Source organism: Mustela nivalis (genome assembly GCF_964662115.1).
Source record: "Mustela nivalis genome assembly, chromosome: 5".
NCBI lineage: Eukaryota > Metazoa > Chordata > Mammalia > Carnivora > Mustelidae > Mustela > Mustela nivalis.
The window spans coordinates 121700588-121719329 of NC_139024.1; the positions used below are offsets into that span (position 1 = coordinate 121700588).

General features: G+C 52.8%; 2 protein-coding genes across 8 annotated transcripts; both read right to left on the reverse strand.

The window, feature by feature from the left end:
- Nucleotides 1–1293: 1293 nt before the first annotated feature.
- Nucleotides 1294–12583, reverse strand: VARS2 (valyl-tRNA synthetase 2, mitochondrial). 4 transcript variants are annotated; one of them, XM_082731154.1, is made up of 30 exons: nt 12435–12583; nt 11820–12046; nt 11605–11686; nt 11393–11493; nt 10976–11097; nt 10791–10857; nt 10597–10694; nt 9811–9892; nt 9514–9633; nt 8979–9090; nt 8189–8277; nt 7594–7684; nt 7267–7394; nt 7032–7135; nt 6709–6790; nt 6323–6399; nt 6165–6240; nt 5759–5864; nt 5465–5535; nt 5213–5338; nt 4894–4998; nt 4678–4746; nt 4475–4553; nt 4232–4359; nt 3957–4109; nt 3121–3327; nt 2377–2488; nt 2043–2218; nt 1725–1853; nt 1294–1632 (listed from the first exon to the last, which is right to left on the reverse strand). In XM_082731154.1, exons 2-30 carry the CDS (start codon nt 12018–12020, stop codon nt 1537–1539), a joined length of 3189 nt encoding a protein of 1062 aa, XP_082587280.1. In that variant the 5' UTR covers nt 12021–12046; nt 12435–12583; the 3' UTR covers nt 1294–1536. The 4 variants fall into 4 exon arrangements, with proteins under 4 accessions (XP_082587280.1, XP_082587278.1, XP_082587281.1 ...); XM_082731152.1 differs by having other exon boundaries at nt 8973–9090; nt 12435–12572; XM_082731155.1 differs by having other exon boundaries at nt 12374–12512.
- Nucleotides 12584–12680: 97 nt separating this feature from the next.
- Nucleotides 12681–18368, reverse strand: GTF2H4 (general transcription factor IIH subunit 4). 4 transcript variants are annotated; one of them, XM_082731158.1, is made up of 14 exons: nt 18178–18368; nt 17390–17532; nt 17025–17129; nt 16550–16681; nt 16186–16282; nt 16006–16094; nt 15685–15796; nt 15484–15552; nt 15200–15283; nt 14694–14826; nt 14364–14494; nt 13667–13714; nt 13437–13515; nt 12681–12974 (listed from the first exon to the last, which is right to left on the reverse strand). In XM_082731158.1, the coding sequence occupies exons 2-14, from the start codon at nt 17527–17529 to the stop codon at nt 12802–12804; spliced, it is 1392 nt and encodes a 463-aa protein (XP_082587284.1). In that variant the 5' UTR covers nt 17530–17532; nt 18178–18368; the 3' UTR covers nt 12681–12801. The 4 variants fall into 4 exon arrangements, with proteins under 4 accessions (XP_082587284.1, XP_082587282.1, XP_082587285.1 ...); XM_082731156.1 differs by having other exon boundaries at nt 18136–18366; XM_082731159.1 differs by having other exon boundaries at nt 16554–16681; nt 18136–18349.
- Nucleotides 18369–18742: the final 374 nt, after the last annotated feature.

Below are 18742 nucleotides of genomic sequence, written 5' to 3' on the forward strand. Positions count from 1 at the left end.
GCGTCTTAGTTTTGCTCTGGCCCTTCCCTCCCACACATCCTATTTGGCTAATTCCTACAGCTCCGGCAAGTCCTTGCTTAATCTCACTTTCACAATGAATTCTACTTGACCCCCTACTTAATACTACAACCTGCTCCCCACCCGTTATCGTGGTCTACTTTTTCCCCAATAGCATTTATGACTCAGACACGCTGCAGTGAACTTACTTACATATGTTCTCTTTACTAGAATGAAAGTATAAGGGCAAAGATCTGTTTCACTCATTGATGAATCCAAGGGTCCAGGATAGGGCCTAGCACACAGTATTAAGTACTTAAGGAGTACTTGTTCAAAGGGGGAAGACAGGAAGCTGCTGCCCTCCTCTCCTCTCCCTCTTCCTTCTAGGTGGGATGGGGCCAGGGGAGGGGGGAGGGAGGATGGGAGCTGGAACAGATCTTAGACACCAAGTTGGAAGGAGTGCAGCACAATGGCACAAAATCAGATTCAGTGAGGTGTGGGCCTCCATTCCTGCAGAGCCCTGCCCTACCTCTGCCCAGAAGAAACATCCAGTTTGCCTAAGCCACCATTCTATATGAAGCTTGCTTATAGTGGCCAAAAAGAACTGCACCTGTTTACTGGGTTGAATCCCAGTTGATATTTGGGACAAGTTGCTTTTATTCTCGGAGGACATTTCTTCATTTCCAAAATGGAGCAAACATCTACCATGATGTTCTCAATAGCATCATTGAAGACCCAGACCCTGATAGGCCCACCATAAATAGTAGCTACTCAGAGTTGCTGGATAGAATATAACTTGGACGTGTAAGAAACAGGCCCCCGAATTCCATGGGGAGGACATAAGATGTTCACCGTGGGTGGGTGGGTGTCTTTATCTGTGGGGATGTACATGTGGACACCCTGGTGTCACGGACACAGAATGGAAGCAGCACTCCGGCCCCAATGCACCCTGCAGCCCGTCGGGCCTACAGGAAGTATCTATTCCTCTCCAGCAGCCCCCAAGATAAGGCCAAGGAAACAGGGGAGCTTCCATCTGGTGAGGAGGAAGGGCCTGCGGAAGCCAAGGCATGGGCAATAATTCAAAGTAGGTGGAACCTGAGTCACTGTACCCAGCTGCTCCTAGGAAGTGCCTCTCTTTTCCAGTGAGGCAGGCACCACCAGCATACCCACTTCCACTGCAGCCCAGGGCTAAGAAGTAGATCCCCTCATTTCCTAGACCAAAGTCTCAGCGAACAACTGAGACGCAAGAAAGTCACCACTAGGTGAAGAGGGATAAAAGGACCACAGACAGTAATGTTTGGGATTTTAAAAGTTTATCTCATTCCTAAACTTGCAAGTGGGACTGCATAGGAGGAAGGCTGGGCAGGAATGTCAGCATCTCAAGGACACCCAGTGACACCGACCAAGCCAATCTGTTTCCCCATTTATGAAATGAGAGAGGTGAGCCACATGGTCTCAGAGGCGCCATCAATGCCGACAGCTGCCAGATGTTTGTCCCCAAAGGCAGGGTTTTTGTTCTCCCCAAGAGTGAGCTGGGGCTCAGAGCTCCCCAGGGCCAGGACATGCATCCATCAGCTGCCGGAGGTGAGAGACTGCCTTGTCCAGCTTTGACAAGTCCAGCTGGAGGGAAGAAAGCTAGACGAGAAGAGCAGCAGGTGAGGATCCAGATATTAGGGACCACACCCTCCAGCCCACATGCCTACAGGGAGTCAGGCCTCCAGCCTCACCCTCTGCTGCCTCTTAGTCTCCGCCTCTCCCTCTGATGGGGTCCAGGCCATGAGGCCATCAAGCTGCTTTTGCAACTTCTGTCTTCGGGCAGCTAGCAGAGACAGATGGGTCTGGGGGTCCACCAGGCCCTGCAGGAGAACAGTGAGGGTTCAGATTTCTCTCTGCACTACCCGCAGCTCTGCTTCACCTGCAGCCTGTCCAATATCTCTGTCCACCCCATTCTCAGAAGCCCTCCTCACTTTTACAGAGCCTGCCCCTTGCCCTCCTCCCAACATCCTTTTGATCCCTCCCTTCCTCCTCCAATCTCCTCTGGGCACCTGCAGCTCCATGTACACCTGAGTGGTGTCACTGAGTGGGGCCTGGGCCCAGCCGGAAGGCGCCGCAACACCTGGGGGTAAGAGGCCCATGACTCCACAGCGGCCCAGGGTGCCCAGGGGCTCCAGGAAAGCCTCAAAGAGGCCCTGCTCTCCAGGCTCTGAGCTCTGCAGCAGCACTGAGGAAGAAAGGGAAACTGTCACGGTCAAACCACAAGACCCTGCTTTCCTGCCCATCCTGCACCTCCTAACTCTGGACTCTGCCCTCCAGGCTCCCCCAGGCCCCTCTGCCAGCCCCCTCTTTCTGCAGGACTTAGGGACCCAGAACCCAGCTCACCTCGGGGCCGGGCCTTGGTGAGCTGGTATGTGGCTCGGAGAGCCCTCAGTGCCTGCACAGCCTCCTGGACCCGGGAGAAGTGCTGCTCCAGCTCCGGCTGGCACCAGTGCTCCTGCAGATTAAGACCCAGAGCTGACAAGCAGGCTCCTGGGACAAAGCAGCAACTCTCCTGGCTCTGTCCCACACCTGCACAACCCAGTCTGCTTCAGGCAACAGAATCTGTCCTCCCCACCACACAAAGAATTCACCACCTCAAGCAAAACCTGGGGCACTGCCTTTGCAGGTCTCAGCTGGCAGCTGTGGCTGATGTCTGTTAACTGTTCTCATCAAAGGCGAACGACCAGATGTAAGTTAGAACTTAAACTCTATTACTCAAAACTCACACAACCAAATAAGCATAAGAAAATTTACATAGTTAAACTTTAAATCACTTGGGGGTGAGTTTATGGCATTTACCCTTCCGACATTATTCAAGCTTAAAACCACAGATATTTGGGGGCCATCCTAGGACTAACATCTAATCCTCATCATAACCGTGGCTAAAGATGGGGAACTGAGGCACGGTCACACAGCAGTGTGGTCCTGCTCTTGCCCACTGGGCTAAGACTGCCCCCGCCACAGCCCTGCAGGAACAACTCATCCTCCTAAAGACTCTAAAGTAGACCCGAGACCCCACAGCACCACACCCTTCAAGAAGACTGCTCCCCACCCCTTCACCCATGGTCCCGTTGCCATGGGACTCACCAGACTGTGGGCAGTGGGGTAGGGAGCAACACAGATGCTAGGGGCAGAACTGCCGCTAGGCCTGGGGGGCAGCCTCTGCCAGAGCTCTTCAGCCAGAAAGGGCATGAGTGGGGCGAGGAGGCGGAGACCGACATCAGCACAGGAGAACAGGACCTGAAGGGGGTCTGGGAGATGGGGCGAGTGCAACAGGACTGGCTTTACAGCCTCCTAGGGAAGAAGCCATAGAGTCAGGGGCAAGCCAAAGCCACAACCACATCCTTTTCCCACACATCTGCTGCCCTGCCCGTGGAAAATGCTGTGGGTAAACACAGGTAGTAGCACACAGCATCTTGGACACCACTGGTTGTCCCAGAACACACTTTGGAGCAAATGAAAAGTGGAAATCTATGGCCAGGATTCTCAGGGGTGGGAAGGGGGTTAAAATTGTCAGCGTGGTTTGAAAGCAAAGCACTAAGGTTTTTTGCCTATCAGAAAGACAGAGGGGCGCCTGGGTGTCTCAGTGTCTCATCTGCCTTCAGCTCAGGTCATTATCCTGGAGTGCAACAGCGTGGAGTCCTTCATAGAGGCCTACATCAGGCCCCTTGCTCGGTGGGAAGTCTGCTTCTCCCTCTCTCTCTGACACTCCCTTTGCTCATGCTCTCTCCTTCACTCTCTCCCTCAAATAAATAAATAAATAAATAATCTTTTTAAAAAAATGATTCTGTAAATATTTAACATTAAAAAAATAATAATAATAATAAAAAAAAAGAGTTCTCTGCCAGGGAACCCGATCTCAAGGGGAACAGGAAGCAGGTATGCAGGGTGGAATGAAACTCCGTGACCCCAGTCTAACTTACCAAGTAGACATCACAGAGGTTGTGAAGCCAGAAGTGGTGTAGGGCATGGGTGATAAGTGAGAGCTCTCGAGCAAGGAAGCCTCGCTCACACTCCTGGGCAGTATGAGCAAGACGGCTCAGGATCCAGGCATCCATGGGGGACAAGGGGGACACCTGCGGGCAGAAGGGGGCTTCAGGATGGGATGACCGACTCTCATCTCCTTTCCCTCCAAATCCCATCTTCAACCCTCAGACACCTGATGATTCTGCCCTTCAAGCCTCTCTTACTCTCTTACCTCCTCTGCAGGCTGGGGTACGAATTTCTCCCCTAAGGCATTGAGGATAAAGCGCAGGGCATTCCAGATTTTGTTGCAGAAATGCCGGGAACTCAGGACCTCAGAGACAGACAGGTTCAAGTCGCCCCCTGAGAGGGAGAGGGAGGGGGGAGCGTGCATGTGGGTAGCAGTGGCACAGGGAGTTCTGGCCCACCCCTCTATCATGAGGCCTACAGCCCTAGCCCCTCCCTCGCCCAGGCTTACCTAAGGCCCCATGGGAGCACAGGGCAAATCGCAGGGCATCTGTCCCACACTCAGGGATCCCATGAGGGAAGTCCTTTCTCTGCAATCAGAGGGAGAGGAGGTGTGGCCAATGTCTAGGCAGCTGCAAGGTCAGAAGCCTGGGCTACGCAGGAGACCGGCAGCCATGAGCTTGAGGCTGAGAGAGGCAGACGCTGATGACTCACTTGTGCTGCAGTCGCGATCGCCAGCTCTGTGGAGTCCAAGTTCCCATCCCTCAGCTTTGCCTGCAGCACCTGGGATATGTAAGGACTTCAGTGGCCTTGGTCAGGGACGCTGCCCCTACAAGGCTCCCAGTCACTATCCCTTCCAGCTGGCCCCTCTCTCCTCAAGCTCCCATCTCCCCCACAAATGCCATCCTTCACAAAACTCTTCATCCTGACCTGCAGGTCCACCCCATGGATGATGTCTCGTGGGTCCAACACATTCCCCAGGGACTTGCTCATCTTCCGGCCCTGCCTGTCCCGAACCATGGAATGAAGGAGCACCTGGGGGCATGGAGGGAGTCAGCAGAGGAGCTGGGGGAGCCTTTCCCTGAAGGTGATTTCCCTGGAAGATGCCTCTATGCATCAGCGGTTAGAGGAGTTAGTAAATCAGGAATGGGGACCACAGACAACAGCACAATAGGGGTTAGAAGAGAGAACAAGATTTAAAGAAAACTGGGGGGTCAAAGAGAGGGGCTGGGCACTGAAGGGCCATTACCTTGCTGAAGGGGAGCTGCCCTGTGAGCTGGGTCCCCAACATGACCATGCGGCCCACCCAGAACAACAGAAGGTCACTGCCCGTTTCCAAAAGTGACAGGGGGTAGAAACGAGCGAGGTCTGGGGTCTAGAGAAAAAGAGAAGTAATGAGAAGCCAAGCTCTGTGCCTATAGCTCTCCTCAAGGTTCTTGGGGGAGCAAGATCTTTACTTCATCATCCCCACCTTCACTCTCTTCCTCACAACCCGCCTCACCTCTTGGGGCCAACCCAGGGCAGCAAAGGGGAAAAGAGCTGAAGAGAACCATGTGTCCAGGACATCAGGATCTGGGAAACAGAACAGGGAATGGGGGCAGATGGAACCTCAAGCGCACTGCTGTGCATCTTTCCAGCCCAATCCCCCCATCCCTGTACCCGTCCCCCCCAGCAGACACCATTATCAGACCCTCTGCCCCATTCTCAACTTTCCCAACACGACCTCCTCCACCTCAGGATCTGCTCCCCAACAGCCCAGCCTCCCACCCCTGCCCTCCACAACTCAGACACTTACCCCTCTGCAGGGTCAGCTCTGCCCCTGGTTTCCCTGTCAGTTCTGCAGCTATTTTTCTGGCCTCGGCCTCTGTCCGCCCAACCACCCAACAGTCTCCCTTATCACCCTACAGAAAAAGTAAGGGGTGGAAAGAGTGAGGAAGAGTAACACTCACCAGGTGTGAAAGAAACATCACTGAGTTTCACATTCTCCCATGTGATCTAGGAACGGCTGGCTCCCTCTGGCAGTGGGAAGAAGAAGGTCCAGCTCAGGAGCTCTGACCACAGGGTGGATGACATGACTAAGGGGCATGAAGCCCAGGAAAAGCTGGGAGCCAGGACTGGCCCTGGAAGTCCTCTGACTCCTGTGCTATGGCTACTTCTCCCTCCACCATGCCCAGCCCTCCCATCCTCTTCCACCTACCAACCTTTGTGTGCCCCTCCATCACCAGGTAGGCAGGAATCTGATGGCCCCACCACAGCTGCCGGGAGACACACCAGTCCCTGCAGGAAGGATGTCAGTAACTCCTTGACATAAGCAGGGCATCACCCCACGCCACCTCCACAGAGCTCCCCTCACCCTTACCCGATGTGGGAAAACCAGTGCTGCCAGTTCTTCTGGTGGAAGGATGGACTGAGCTCCAGAGCCCCTGACTCCACAGCCTGGAGAAAAAGGCCCTTAGACAGTGCTTCGCTTCCTGCACCTGTACCCTCCCGGATGGGACAAGTGGCCTCTCAGATGGTGCTGTTACTCAGAAAGGACCTCAAGGCTCCCAAGAAGCTTCTGGGTTTGAGTGGGAGATGAGCCAGCCCCGTCTAGGCCACCCTGCCTCCATCCCACAGCTGTCCTCTCAAATGCTAGGGCCAGAGGTCTGTGGATCAGGAGGCCTCAAAGCCCTGTTTCTTCATTCCAGTTTGCAGGGAGTTCCCGCCACCCAAGGCGCTGGCCCCTTCCACACACTGCAGCCTCACCTGCGCAGCTCGGTCCCCCATCTCCTGGCAGCGGACAAACCACTGGCTCTTCAGTAGGTATTCAACCACATCCCCAGAACGGCTGAGAGAGAGACAGGCTAAGTGTACTGCTCTTTGGGTTCTGTGTTTTTCCCCCAAGGGACATGGGACCCTACTACACGCCAGGCCCTCAGAACCGAGAACAGAACAGCAAATAAAACTGACACAGAGCTTCTGTTCCCTCGCAAAGGGGTACGTACAGAGCCCACCCTTTTGCCCTCTTCAGCTTTATTCACTCCCTTCCTGGAGGACGTCCTACGTCAAAAGAGTTAAAATGGGGTTACCTGCAAATAGGAAGCACCATGGGGTGGTTCTGGATGCCTCGGAACAGGCCCCGCTCCCTCAACGCAGACATAATCTTCTCTCGGGCCACAAATCGGTGAAGACCCTGGGGAGATGATGGCAACAATAAAGGGTAAAGGTTGCTAAAAAAAAACACAAGAAAGTGAGAGAGGGGAGGAGGTGAAAAAAGGCAGAGAGTGCCCCCAAAGAATGGGGTGACACGGAGGCCAGTACCACCTGCAGCCAGTCCCCGCAGAGGGAGGTCATGGTCCCATCCTCTGCAATGACACTCAGGGGGCTCAAGCTGTGCCGGGCCGCCAGCTCAGCATCAGCAGGGCTATGTGCCGGAGTCACCTTCACTGCCCCTGGGAGAGGAGAACCGCCGTGAGCACTGACCCCTCACCTGTTACTGCCCATGCCCCCATCCCTCCCTTCTCTTCTCGGTCTATGCCTCCTTCTCGTCTCACTATCCACTGAGACTACCCTCCCCTCCTTTCCTCTTCCTGGTGCTCCCCACTCCTCCAGAATCCCCAGCCTACTTGCCTTTCTGTGACCTCCACCTACCTGTGCCCACATGTGGCTGAACAGCAGAGTCTGTGATGAGGGGGAGAAGCTGCCCAGTCAAGGGGTGACGAAGCTGTCGCCCATGCAAATGCTGAAAGGAAGGGAGTGAGATCAAGGACAGGCACACATGTGGAGTGCAAAGGTCTGGGCTGAGCGTGAGAACCCTGGGAATAATAGAGTGAAAACCAGAAGGTAAAGAGCTAGAGCAGTGGTCAGTAAACTTTTTCTTATGGGGCCAGGGTGTATTTTAGCCTTTGCAGGCCAAGAGGCAAATTCAGTCTCTGCACAATTACTCTGCTCTGCCACTGCAGCAGTGAGGTCATGATACCCAGTTGCAGATAATGTGTAAACAAGCAAGTGCGTATCATACAAAAATAGGCAATGGGATGGATTTGGCCCATGGGCCATAATTTGTCAACCACTGAGCGAGAGAAAAAATAGAACATCAAGAAAAGAAAGGCATATAGTCAGAGACACTAGAGAACTGACACGAGAAAAGTCTTAGGAAGATGAAACTGAAGAAAAGAAGGAGCTACCATCAAAAAAGGACAGGAAAAACAAGCAAGCGAGTGGCAGAGAGTACACTGTGTGTTACCGTGTATCGGGAGTCGTCAGGATGAACAGCCACAGCCACATCTCCAGGCAATGTCTCTGGCCTTGTGGTTCCCACTACGACCTCTGCATCTAAAGACAAAAGTCAAGCACTCAACACTGGTCATTGCCATGGCCCCTCACTCCCATAACTGGAGCCAGAAGAACCAGAAAAGGGAGTAGGCGAGAACATGTCAAGGTTGAGCAGGCCCCCAGAGCAACTAGAGAAAATTAGGAGCCGGGGGTTCCCATGTAAGCTGATGACCAGAAGCCTGGGAGGCTGTCTGGTGCTAAGGAATTTCTCAAAAATGTGCATGGGAGAAACAGGTAGATCATGAATAAAAGCAACCAGAATCCTTACATGGTGCCCAGAAAACACTGAGAGTTCTCGAGACTCTAATCACAAATGCTGTGCTTTCTCTGGGGCAAGCACCAGCCCTTCCTTGGGAAACATCCTCCGTCTATGCCAGCTAATCCTTTGCTTTCTCTGAATTCTTCCAAGCACTTACTGTTTTCAAATCACACTTCAGAATTGACTTTTTGTCTCTTTCAGGGTAGCAGCCTCCTGTAGAATGATGCTAAGCTTCCGACAGGCAAATACCACATGCACTTTTCACACGTGACACAGAATATCCAGAATAAATGCCCACGAGAATGCAAATACTACCCAAGGCTCCTTATGTGCCTCCCACCAGGCCATGTGGGAAATGGATTTGTGGGTTCCTTCCCATCAACCCAACACATGCGCAAGAAAGCAGAGATAAGCAGGCAACCTTTCTGAGGATTACCCTCACCAGGCTCTCCATCCACAGGGAAGGCCACAGAAATGAGAAGGCCAAAAGACACAGGGCTGGAGCAGCCAGGCAGTCGAAGCTCCGTGCGGCCAGGAAGTGGCCGGCTCTCCACCTAGAGGAATCCAAGCAGCAGGGCTGGAGAGCAGCCTTTCTGCAGGCTTCCCATCTTCACTCCCCCACCTGCCCTGGGCTCCCTGCAGCCCATCTAGACATTCCAAGGATTCAGGAGCCACCTCCCCCTCAATTCAGTCACAGTTACAGAAACATTCACCGAGCACTTACACTGTGCGCCAGTATCATGCTGAACACCTTTCATGAATTCTTATTTAATTCTCACGACGCCCTTCTGACACAGGCATTTCAATCAGCCCTAACTGACTGGGGAAACTGAGGGTGACAGAGGCTAAGGACCTGCCGGAGTTCCCATGGCGGGTAGGTGGCAGGACTCAGTGAATCCTAGCCATCTGGCTGCAGAGTCTGAGGTTTTTTTGCCCACCTAGGAGCTCTCCCAACCTGCCCTCCTCCTCTGCCTCACCTCAATATCCGAGATGGCTGATCTTAAAGCGCAGGACCAGTTGACAAGCTGCTGGCCCCGGTACAACAAGCCTGCCTCGTAGAGTCGCACAAAAGCTTCAGTCACGGCCACCGAGGAGCCCTAAGAAATGACCTCAGCGTCTCTATCCAACAGCCCCTTCTTAGCCCATCACCCCACCCAGGGACCCAGGCATTCCCTCCCTACTTCCACCCCCAACACACACAGCATCCTGCCTGCCCACACCTGTCTCTAGACACTGCCTCAATACCCACAGAGAGCAAGGCATGGAGCACTCACAGTATCCATAGTGAAGCACTCTCGGTCCCAGTCCAGGGAGGCCCCCAGAGCTTGGAGCTGCTCACTGATCTCTCCACCTTTCCTGTGCCCAGACAGATTTTGGTCAGCAAACTTGTCCTGAGCACCAACTATGTACCAGGCCCAGTGATACTACCGGCAATGCCAAGTATTGGAGTATAACATTAATCTAGCCTCTAGAAGCCAATGGAGACAGACACACAAACTCAGCAGGGAACTTCTGTGGCATTAAAATAAGTGTAAAGTTCTGGGGCACCTGGTTGGCTCAGTTGGTGGAGCGTGTGATTCTGGATCTTGAGGCAATGAGTTCAAGCCCCACACTGGGTGTAGAGTATACTTAAAACACAACATAAAGTTCTATGGTAACAGAGGAGGGGGCAGCTAATTTGGGAAAAACCAAAAGAAGCTTTACAGAGAAAGTGGTACGTGGTAACAGGCCTGTAAGAATGAGGGTAATTTCAAGCAAATGGAGAGGAGAAATAGGTAAATAGATGGGATGGTGAAAGGTAAGGAAACATGGGATAAGTAGACAAAAATTATACATACATGTCCAGAAATGTGTGCATTTAAAATATATATATATATACATATAATACACACACAGAGACAGTTTGGAAACCCTGCTGAAAGCTAAAGGAACCCAGAATTCCCCCTCTCTGAGGGAGATTAGGGCTGGATGGGAAGAGCCCATCGAGTCAGGGAGAACCGCTGGGAAGCAGGGCCCAAGCCTGCCACCTCGGCCCCTCCACCTCCACCCATCGTACTCACTCCTCCTTCCACTTCCACACCTCCCTAAGGAATTCTTCCCGGCTCAGCTCGTGTCTCCTTACTCCTCTCTCCTTCCACAGCTGCTTCTCCACCACAGCCTACAGTAAGATCAGGAGGCAAGTGAACAGAGAATCGGATCACTTTGGGAAAACTCTCCTCCATCCAACAAAAGGGCAAAGTGGCAAAATGCATACTTGTGTAGCAATTCCTGCATGATCTGAGCCAGGAACCCACAGCACCTGATCCCCACACATCCGGTGCCTGCAAAACAAACACCCTCACATGAACCCCTGAGCTTGCATGTTTACTCTCGATGCTTCCACACTACCTCACTTCCTCCTTCCCCTCCAGGAAAGCAAGCATCCCCAACCCCTCTCACCAGCGCACCAGGGCATCCTGTATGGCCACCGTCAGTGCATGCCCAATATGTAGGGAGCCGGTGACATTGGGAGGTGGGATACACATGGAGAAGGTCTCCCCTGTAGCCTGAGGCAGCTTGGTCTGTAAAGTGGAAAAGTCAAAGAGCAAGAGAGGACTGAGTATTACCTGGGGAAATAGCACCCTCTGGTGTCCACAAGGTGGAAAGAACTGCAGTAAAGATAAACCAGCAAGTAACAGGAAAGGGAAAAACCTGCCAAGAAAACCCTTTGGACACCAAGGGTAAAGACAAGCTCTCCCATTTTATTGGGCAGGCTGGCTGTAAGCTCTAGACTCTGAGGCTCAGTTGTGCCCACCCAAGCTCAATGGCCATACTGTCCTGGGGACCATTTAGTATCCCTCCCTTCCAGGTACTAACCTGATACTCTGGTTTGAAGAAGCCCTCTCGCACCCACCAAGAGTACCAGGCAGCCTCAACATATTGAGGGCTGTATGCAGGAGGCAGAAGCCGGGAGACATCTGCAGCAGCAGAGGAGAGCTCCACTAAGTCCTGAACCAAAGTTCTGCATTTCAGCAGACCAAGTGGGCAACAAACATATGAGTGAATAGGCCTTCAAGTTCCCTAATTACCTTTCTTTTCACCCGGTTCCGTGGGGATTTCATACAGCACTACCTCCTTAGGAGTCCAGGCCTTACTGGATTCTGCAGGTGACTGGAAAGAATGACCAAAAAGCGGGGGTGGGGAAATACAATTTCTAGCATATGCCAGGCATCTGAATCCAACCAGTCTCTTCCAGCCCCCTCCAAAGTTTTCTCAAAGAACCAAGGACAAGCTGACCCCTAACCTTGTTCTTTCGGGCTATCCCAGCCTCCAGCGCCGCCTGCTTCTCTCGCTGGCGCTTCTGTTTGGCTTCATGGTTCCTTCGGGAGATGGAGGATCCATGGGGCTTTGAGTGGGTAGAGAGGGCACGGAACCTGGGGAGGCCCTCTAAGGGCCTCAGCCCCCAGACTGGTGATCGAAAATAGCCCAAAGGCAAATGAGGCATCAGGAGTGCTTGAAAGGGGCCAAGATCTGTTCCAAATAGAGCACATTAAGAGATGTGGCTGCGTAGGTCACACCCTCTTCCTTATTCCCTGCCTGCCTTCTACTAGCACTGGTCTTTTTTCTGTCTACCCCCTCCCACACGACGCTTTCTAGTGAGGGCCAGGGGCCATGGTGTCGGGAGTCTGCCGCCCTCAACCTCTGCATCGGCGACTGTGGCTGACTGCCGACACACAGGCGGGGAAAGGACTCAGGCATTCTGGGAGGCAGGACTTCAGGGCGCCCGCGAGCGAAACCCGCAAGGAGTCTCGCGCTACCTCTGGGCCCACTCCGCCCGGCCCTCCCAGCCCGTCGCACCCCGTGGATCCCGGCGGCGGCGCCTCCCACCCCTCCGGAGGCAGCTCCGGCGCGCGCTCACCGGGCTAGCCCGCCGCTATCCCAGGGCGCCCCGCGGCCCCAGGCGCCAAGGGAAGCAGCCACTTTGACCCCAGAAAGTGACCCGCAAGCCGCACGGCGCAGGGAGGCGGGGCCCTACTCCGGGCATGCGCGGTAGCCGGCTCGACCCCATTCGCTGCCCTCCGGTCCAATGGCTGCCGGCGTCGCAAGAAGCGGGCCCTCCAAGAAGAGAGGAAGTCTCGCGAGGAGTGGCCCGCGGCCGCGTGGCTCATTTCCACAACTTTATTAAACAATTAATAGTCCGACGTGTAAATAAAAACACCTGAGTTCTAAGGCCGCGCCCGCCTCCACGCGGCCGCCACGCCCCGCCACGCCCGGAGCCCGCGCTCTCAGGAACTGTGCTTCTGCCGCTTCCAGAAGCGCTTGACGTCGCTGTGCCCCGCTGGGGTCACCACCATCAGCCGCTTGGCAGAGTTCTCGAACACCAGCACGCCCAACTCGCGAGCGTGGGCCAGCAGCAGTTCAAAGTCCACTTGCGACAGGAACTGGTTATACAGGACACCTGGAGTCCGCGGGGCAGGGGCAGCCGGGAGGCAGAAAGGGTAAAAAACGTGAGGCCCCTGCGGAGCAGCTTCAGGGCAGTGGTCTGGGCTTGCCAGCCACTATTTAAAAACCAAATTCTCTATGCTTGTCTGTCCTAGAGCTCATCCTAACAGTAGTGTGAGCCAGCCATGTTCAGTAAGGCAATATAACACAATAAGAAAAACCAACTAATGCTCACCACAGAGAAATTACTGTAATTATTGCTCCCAATTTCCCTCTTCTAGCTAAGTCCACATTGCAGAGTTGAGACAATTCATTTACCACTGCACACTCACCCCCAAAATAAAGTGTCTTGCCAGCTTTTCTCTCCCATTTCATGCAATAAAAATATAAAATACATGAATAGCTTTTTCAGTTCATCAAGACTAAACTGTCCTTCCCCTGGCCAGTGACCAAGAATCAACCACCAGAAGCCACTCACCCTCAGTGAACCGGAGCCTGTCCCTTTCCAACTCCCACAGCCGAATCTGGTCTGTGATGGTGGGTGGCAGCACTGGTGTCTGTAGGGGCAAGCAATGGCTGTAAAGATTCAGGAATACTGCCCCAGACAACCCCACCCCTCTATTCATTCCCCAGATTTGGCTATCCCTTTCTCTTTCCATCACTTCATCGCCAGGTGCCAGGAACTGTCAGCCTCCAGTAGCTTGGTACCTGTTTGAGCATCACTGGGTGCGCCCTTGTCCTTAGGAAATGGATGATCTAGGAAAACAGACAAGAATGGAATCAGAGGCTCAAGTAAGAGGGCAGGAAAGGTACCTAAACTGTCACCTAATGTCACTGGAATATCAGCTATTTAAAAATCCATAGCCATATGCCTATCATAAAGCCATCCCTGTCCAGCTGTCATCCCAAGTTGCTGTTCCCACTGGTCATGTCTGCTATTTCTTCTCTAGCACATTTGCCCTTTCGATAGTCCCGTTTTTTTCTTTTTTAAAATAGCAGCAACTTTATATTTTTTTAGCACTTACTGCATGACAGGCTCTGAGCCGAAGGCTTTGCTGCTATTCTCTCACTGAATCCTCCCCAAACCCTGTGAGGGGAGAACTGTTATTATTTCCATTTTTCAGATGAAGAAAGTGAGGCTCAGAGAAGTGAAGCAACCAGGACATTTATGCAGCTAGGAAGGGGTTGGTGGTAGAGACACAAATCTATACCTCCCCCACTCCCGTGTTTTTTCCTGACGCTTAGAACCTTGACTTCTCTTCAAGTGCATGGTCTATGCTCAGAGACAACTCACCACTATCTACTCCAACAGAGTCGATATCAGCCTTCTATAAGATGAGCACCCTGTACCCCATAGCTCAAGTGCAGCCTATCTTCCTGCCCCGCCTTCCCCAAGTGGAAATACCTGCTGGGCTGTGATGCCACTGGCGATGGCCTGCTGAACACTCTCCCGGGTCACCTGTGCCACCACCATGTTGGGGAATCGATAGAGCATCTCTGAGAAGAGGGCAATGAGGGCGATCTGCAGCTCCGACTCTGGCCCAGGGATAGGAAGATAAGATGAGAAGGCTATTCCCACACCCCGATTCCCTCAAGACCTTCAAGTATGATGAGGAATGTCAGAGAACTCTGTAAACTGCCAGGTAAACATGAACACAAACTGGCACTCCCTCCTGCTCCCTTCCCTCTCCCCACTTCCATCCTCTATCTGCTGCTTGGGGCCCTCTGGCCTCACCAGTGTAGGCATACAGTCGGTAATTAGTCTCCACGACAATGAAGCCTGGCTGATGGGCAGTACCCCCAGCTCCAGAAACACCTGATGAGAGATTAATGGCCAGCCGTGTGGGGTAGTAACGCCGAGATTTCCTCTGGAAAAGACAGAAGGGAAAGACAGAGGGCCAGCTCACTCTCAGGTGTCACTAACCATCTTTCTGCCTGAGACACCAGACCCTTCTGATGGCAAGAGGCTCAACTCCCAATTTAACAACCCCAAGGGACCTAAGTACTCAGTCCTGGCAACTCCCTTCTAGCTACTGCCAGCTGAGACCCCTCTTTTTTTAGTATAGTTGACACGTAATGTAACATTAGTTTCAGGTGCATGATATAGTGATTCAGTAACTCTACACTTAGGCCATACTCATTATAAATTTAACTACCATCTGAGACCCCACTCCTTTATAAAGGCCAAGGCAACAGACCACCCTGTCTCTTTCCTAGAAGTACGTATCTGGGTATGCATACCTTCCTCTGGAAAACAAGCCCAAACTCACGTAGATGTTGTAGGAAATTCAACAAAGAATCACTCATCCCTTCCACAGAATAATCCTGGGGAAGAGAAGTGGTTGATTGGAATCAAAACATCCCGTTCTCCCCCTTCCCAAACTCATACACCCATTCCCTCTTTTCCCATCAATGCTTTATTCATTCTTATCTTTCACGCTTTTGCCCATAACCTGATTTCCCCTTCTCATCTCTCTACCCACCAACTTGCCCACTTAAGTCCCCAGCTCCATCCCCCTGCTTACCTTGCCCAGAGTAGAGAAACTGAGCTGGAAGAGGAAGGAGAGAATCTCCACTAGGTCCATGCCCCGACTCTAGGGAGGAATGCGCAGAGACAAAGGGGCAGGGATGGAAGGGAGAAAATGAGGGATCAGGGAACAGTCTGCAAGGTAGTCTCTCAGTGGGTCCTGAGAAGATCAGAGCATGTCAGCAAACAGCCTCCTCACCTGGGCTGTCTGCAGATACTGCAACATAAAGTACCACAGCTGGGCAGGGGTGTCCAGCAACAAGAACTGGAAGCCAGCTGAGGTAATGCAGGGCGGCTCTCCAGGTTCAGTGCTAGAGACACAGGAGACACAGACAGGGACAATGGCAGAGATACGCAGCGAGAGGCCACCATCCCCACTTGTCCTCTCACATTTTTTTTTTTTTTTGGTTTCTCTCTGGCCATACTCCACTCAGCAATCCTTTCTGATAACTGTCTGCACGCCTAGCCCACCCCAGATACTCAGTTTAGCAGGGATCTGATGTACCTCTGGTTTCCTCACCTCTTCATGAGCCCAGCCTGGCTGAGGAGCTGAGCCAAGTCCTGGCTGACAGCTGCACTGGGGGAGCCCACCATGAAGTGCAGGACCACCTGTGGAACAGAAGTGGATAGAGAGAACAATGCCTCTAAGGGCCACGAGACATAGGAGCACAAGCAGAGACACAGAGTCCCAAGTCCTCACCTCCCATCGCTCCTCAGCATACTTGTCAAGTGAGGGAACATCCCGGGCGTGCTTGTCAGGACCCAGCTGACTTGTGTCGTCAGACCAGGCTTTGCCCCTATGCCAGAATGGACCAAGAGTAAGGAACCCTGCCTGTGTTCCCTGCCTGATCCCCTGTCCTCTTTCCCCCTTCATCTCTATGGGCTATGAGTGGGAGACATTCCTTTCCTACGTCATGCAGCTACATCTCATCCAAATTATTCCTAAAGGAGCTCCCAAAGGTAAAGCCCACAAGGTTCCAGAGAGGCCCTTAGGTGCTCCCCCCCAACCAGCAGTTTAAATACTAGTTCCCCTGGCCTAGCTTAGGAAGATGGAAGTGACATACCCACCCAGAAGGGCAATGCGGAGGTTTTGGCGGAAGATGGGGTTGAGGATCAGGCCCTGGAGACCACCAGGGAGCAGCTGGGTGTGCCAGATCCGGAGGCCACTCAGCAGCCCTGTGCTTTCCTCTTGAGCTCTGAAACAGAAGCAGGAGTGTGTGGAGAACAAAAAGGAGGAGGCCCATAAAGGCCTCCATGTCTGCCTTTTCTGAACTGGTTTTCCCTTGAAACACCATTTCACACAGCAAAAACAATGCCTTCTTAAGGCAAATTTCTTTATGGCAATGCCTTACCAGAACCATGTTGCAGACATCACAACTTTCCAAGAGGAAAAATACAGTACACAGAATTTCTCAAACTTATTTAAATACAGGTTTTGTGGTGTATCCATTAACATTTCCTGGAAGTGTTCCAAGGAACACTTGGAATAGCTAGCTGTTGAGAAATCCGTATCTTGCTGAGCATGCAACAGAGACTCACTTGCTGAATTCCTTCTTCACCCACAGGGCTACAGCAGCTTGTGGCAAAGGCTGCTCCAGAAAGAGCATCCGCATCACCCAGTTCTTAGCCAAAGAGGGGAGCTCCCTGGAAGGGGGTACAGGTAAAATGTTAATATCAGAAACTGCCTCATCTACATCTCTGCCCTCAACAACCTATCAAACATCTCATCCACCCCCCACACCTTTACCAGTCTTGCTGCTCCCACCAGTTCCATCTGTTTTTGCCTGACACATTTCAGCCTTCCAGCCCCCCAGGGCTAAGGTTCAAATCATGATAACTTATTCCAGTCTGAAGGCCCCATTACACTTCCTCAACATGGTCCCTGCAATGAAGGGGGTCCTTACCTGAAGACAGCCAAACAGGTGGCAGGATGCCCATACAATCGATCTAATACGCCAGGGCTCAGGCCCCCTAGGAATTCCTGCAGATTCCTGCATTGTAGGTGTACTCGGTTCAGTCCACCCCTTGAGGGGGTGCTCTCCATCACCTGAGAGATGCAAAGTTAGAAATGCACCCCCACAATCCATGCCAGTATCATCCCTCACCTCATTCCTATTTCAGATCCGCTGGCCCCCATAGTAACCCATCCTTTCTAAGATATCCTCTTCTGTGTCACTCATCTCCTTTCCTTTCTACCAGACCTGACCAACCTCCACTTCTCTCTTGCCTCCTCGCCCCACTTCTGGCCTCAACTCCAGTCTTCTCTCAATTTCCAAACTGGAGAATTGTTAATTGTCCCATATTAGAAACTTGTTTAAGCCCAATCCCCTCTCTGTTGCCCTCTCCTGGTCAGATCAGCCCTTGAGCTCCAAATCTGTCAGTCCTTCCCATCTGTTTCTTGGACCCACAGGTCCTACCGGGCACAACAATGAACTACCTTTCTCGTCCTTGTCTCCCAAATCTAAGTCCACCTCTCCTCTTTGCACCGCAAGACTTCACCCCATTCACCCTGATCGACATGTCGCGTCTCCTAACTTTTCTCCTACGTCCCTCCTACTCCTCGCCTCTCACCCAACTCTCGTGCCTCCCCCATCCCCTCTCTCTCTCTCGGCCCCCCACCACCACTCCGTGTCGCTCCCCGCTCGTGCACCCGGAGTTTCAAGTCGTCGCTTAATCGGAGCTAAAGTCTCGCCTTGGCTCCCGGGAATAGGAGAATGGACGATGGAAAATGAGAGAAAAAGATGGGGAGAAGGACAAACAACTAGACAGGAGTCCAGAGTGGAGGATTCAGAAGAGAAGGAAAGGAGCCGAAGGAGTGAAAAAGTAGGGAAGCTAAGAATAGCCGCTGCACCCATTCGCCCACCGCGGGGCATTCTGGGAATTAGAGTCTTGTCTCGGCTCGCCCGGGAGTGGGTTGAAACGCGTCTGACTACAACTCCCAAAAGGCACCGCGAGGAAGCCGGACTGGAAGGAGGCCGGCCTTTAATTGAGAGAGTCGGAGACATCCGAGCCCCTTACTACTTGGTTCCGCGTCGCTTTCCGCTCACGCATTTAACTGCGAGTCCGACCGAACTGGGCGGGAGGCGGGACCCCGAGGGCTTCCTGACAGAGGCGGGGATATGGCCCCTAGGTGAGACGCTCCTAGAGTCACACGATACTGAGCTCCTTGAGCTCTGGTCCTCATGGAGTACAGCACTTTATAGAGCGTTCTTGCGAGGTAAGAGCGCTACTCCTTACTCGGCGCGTATGTACTCAGT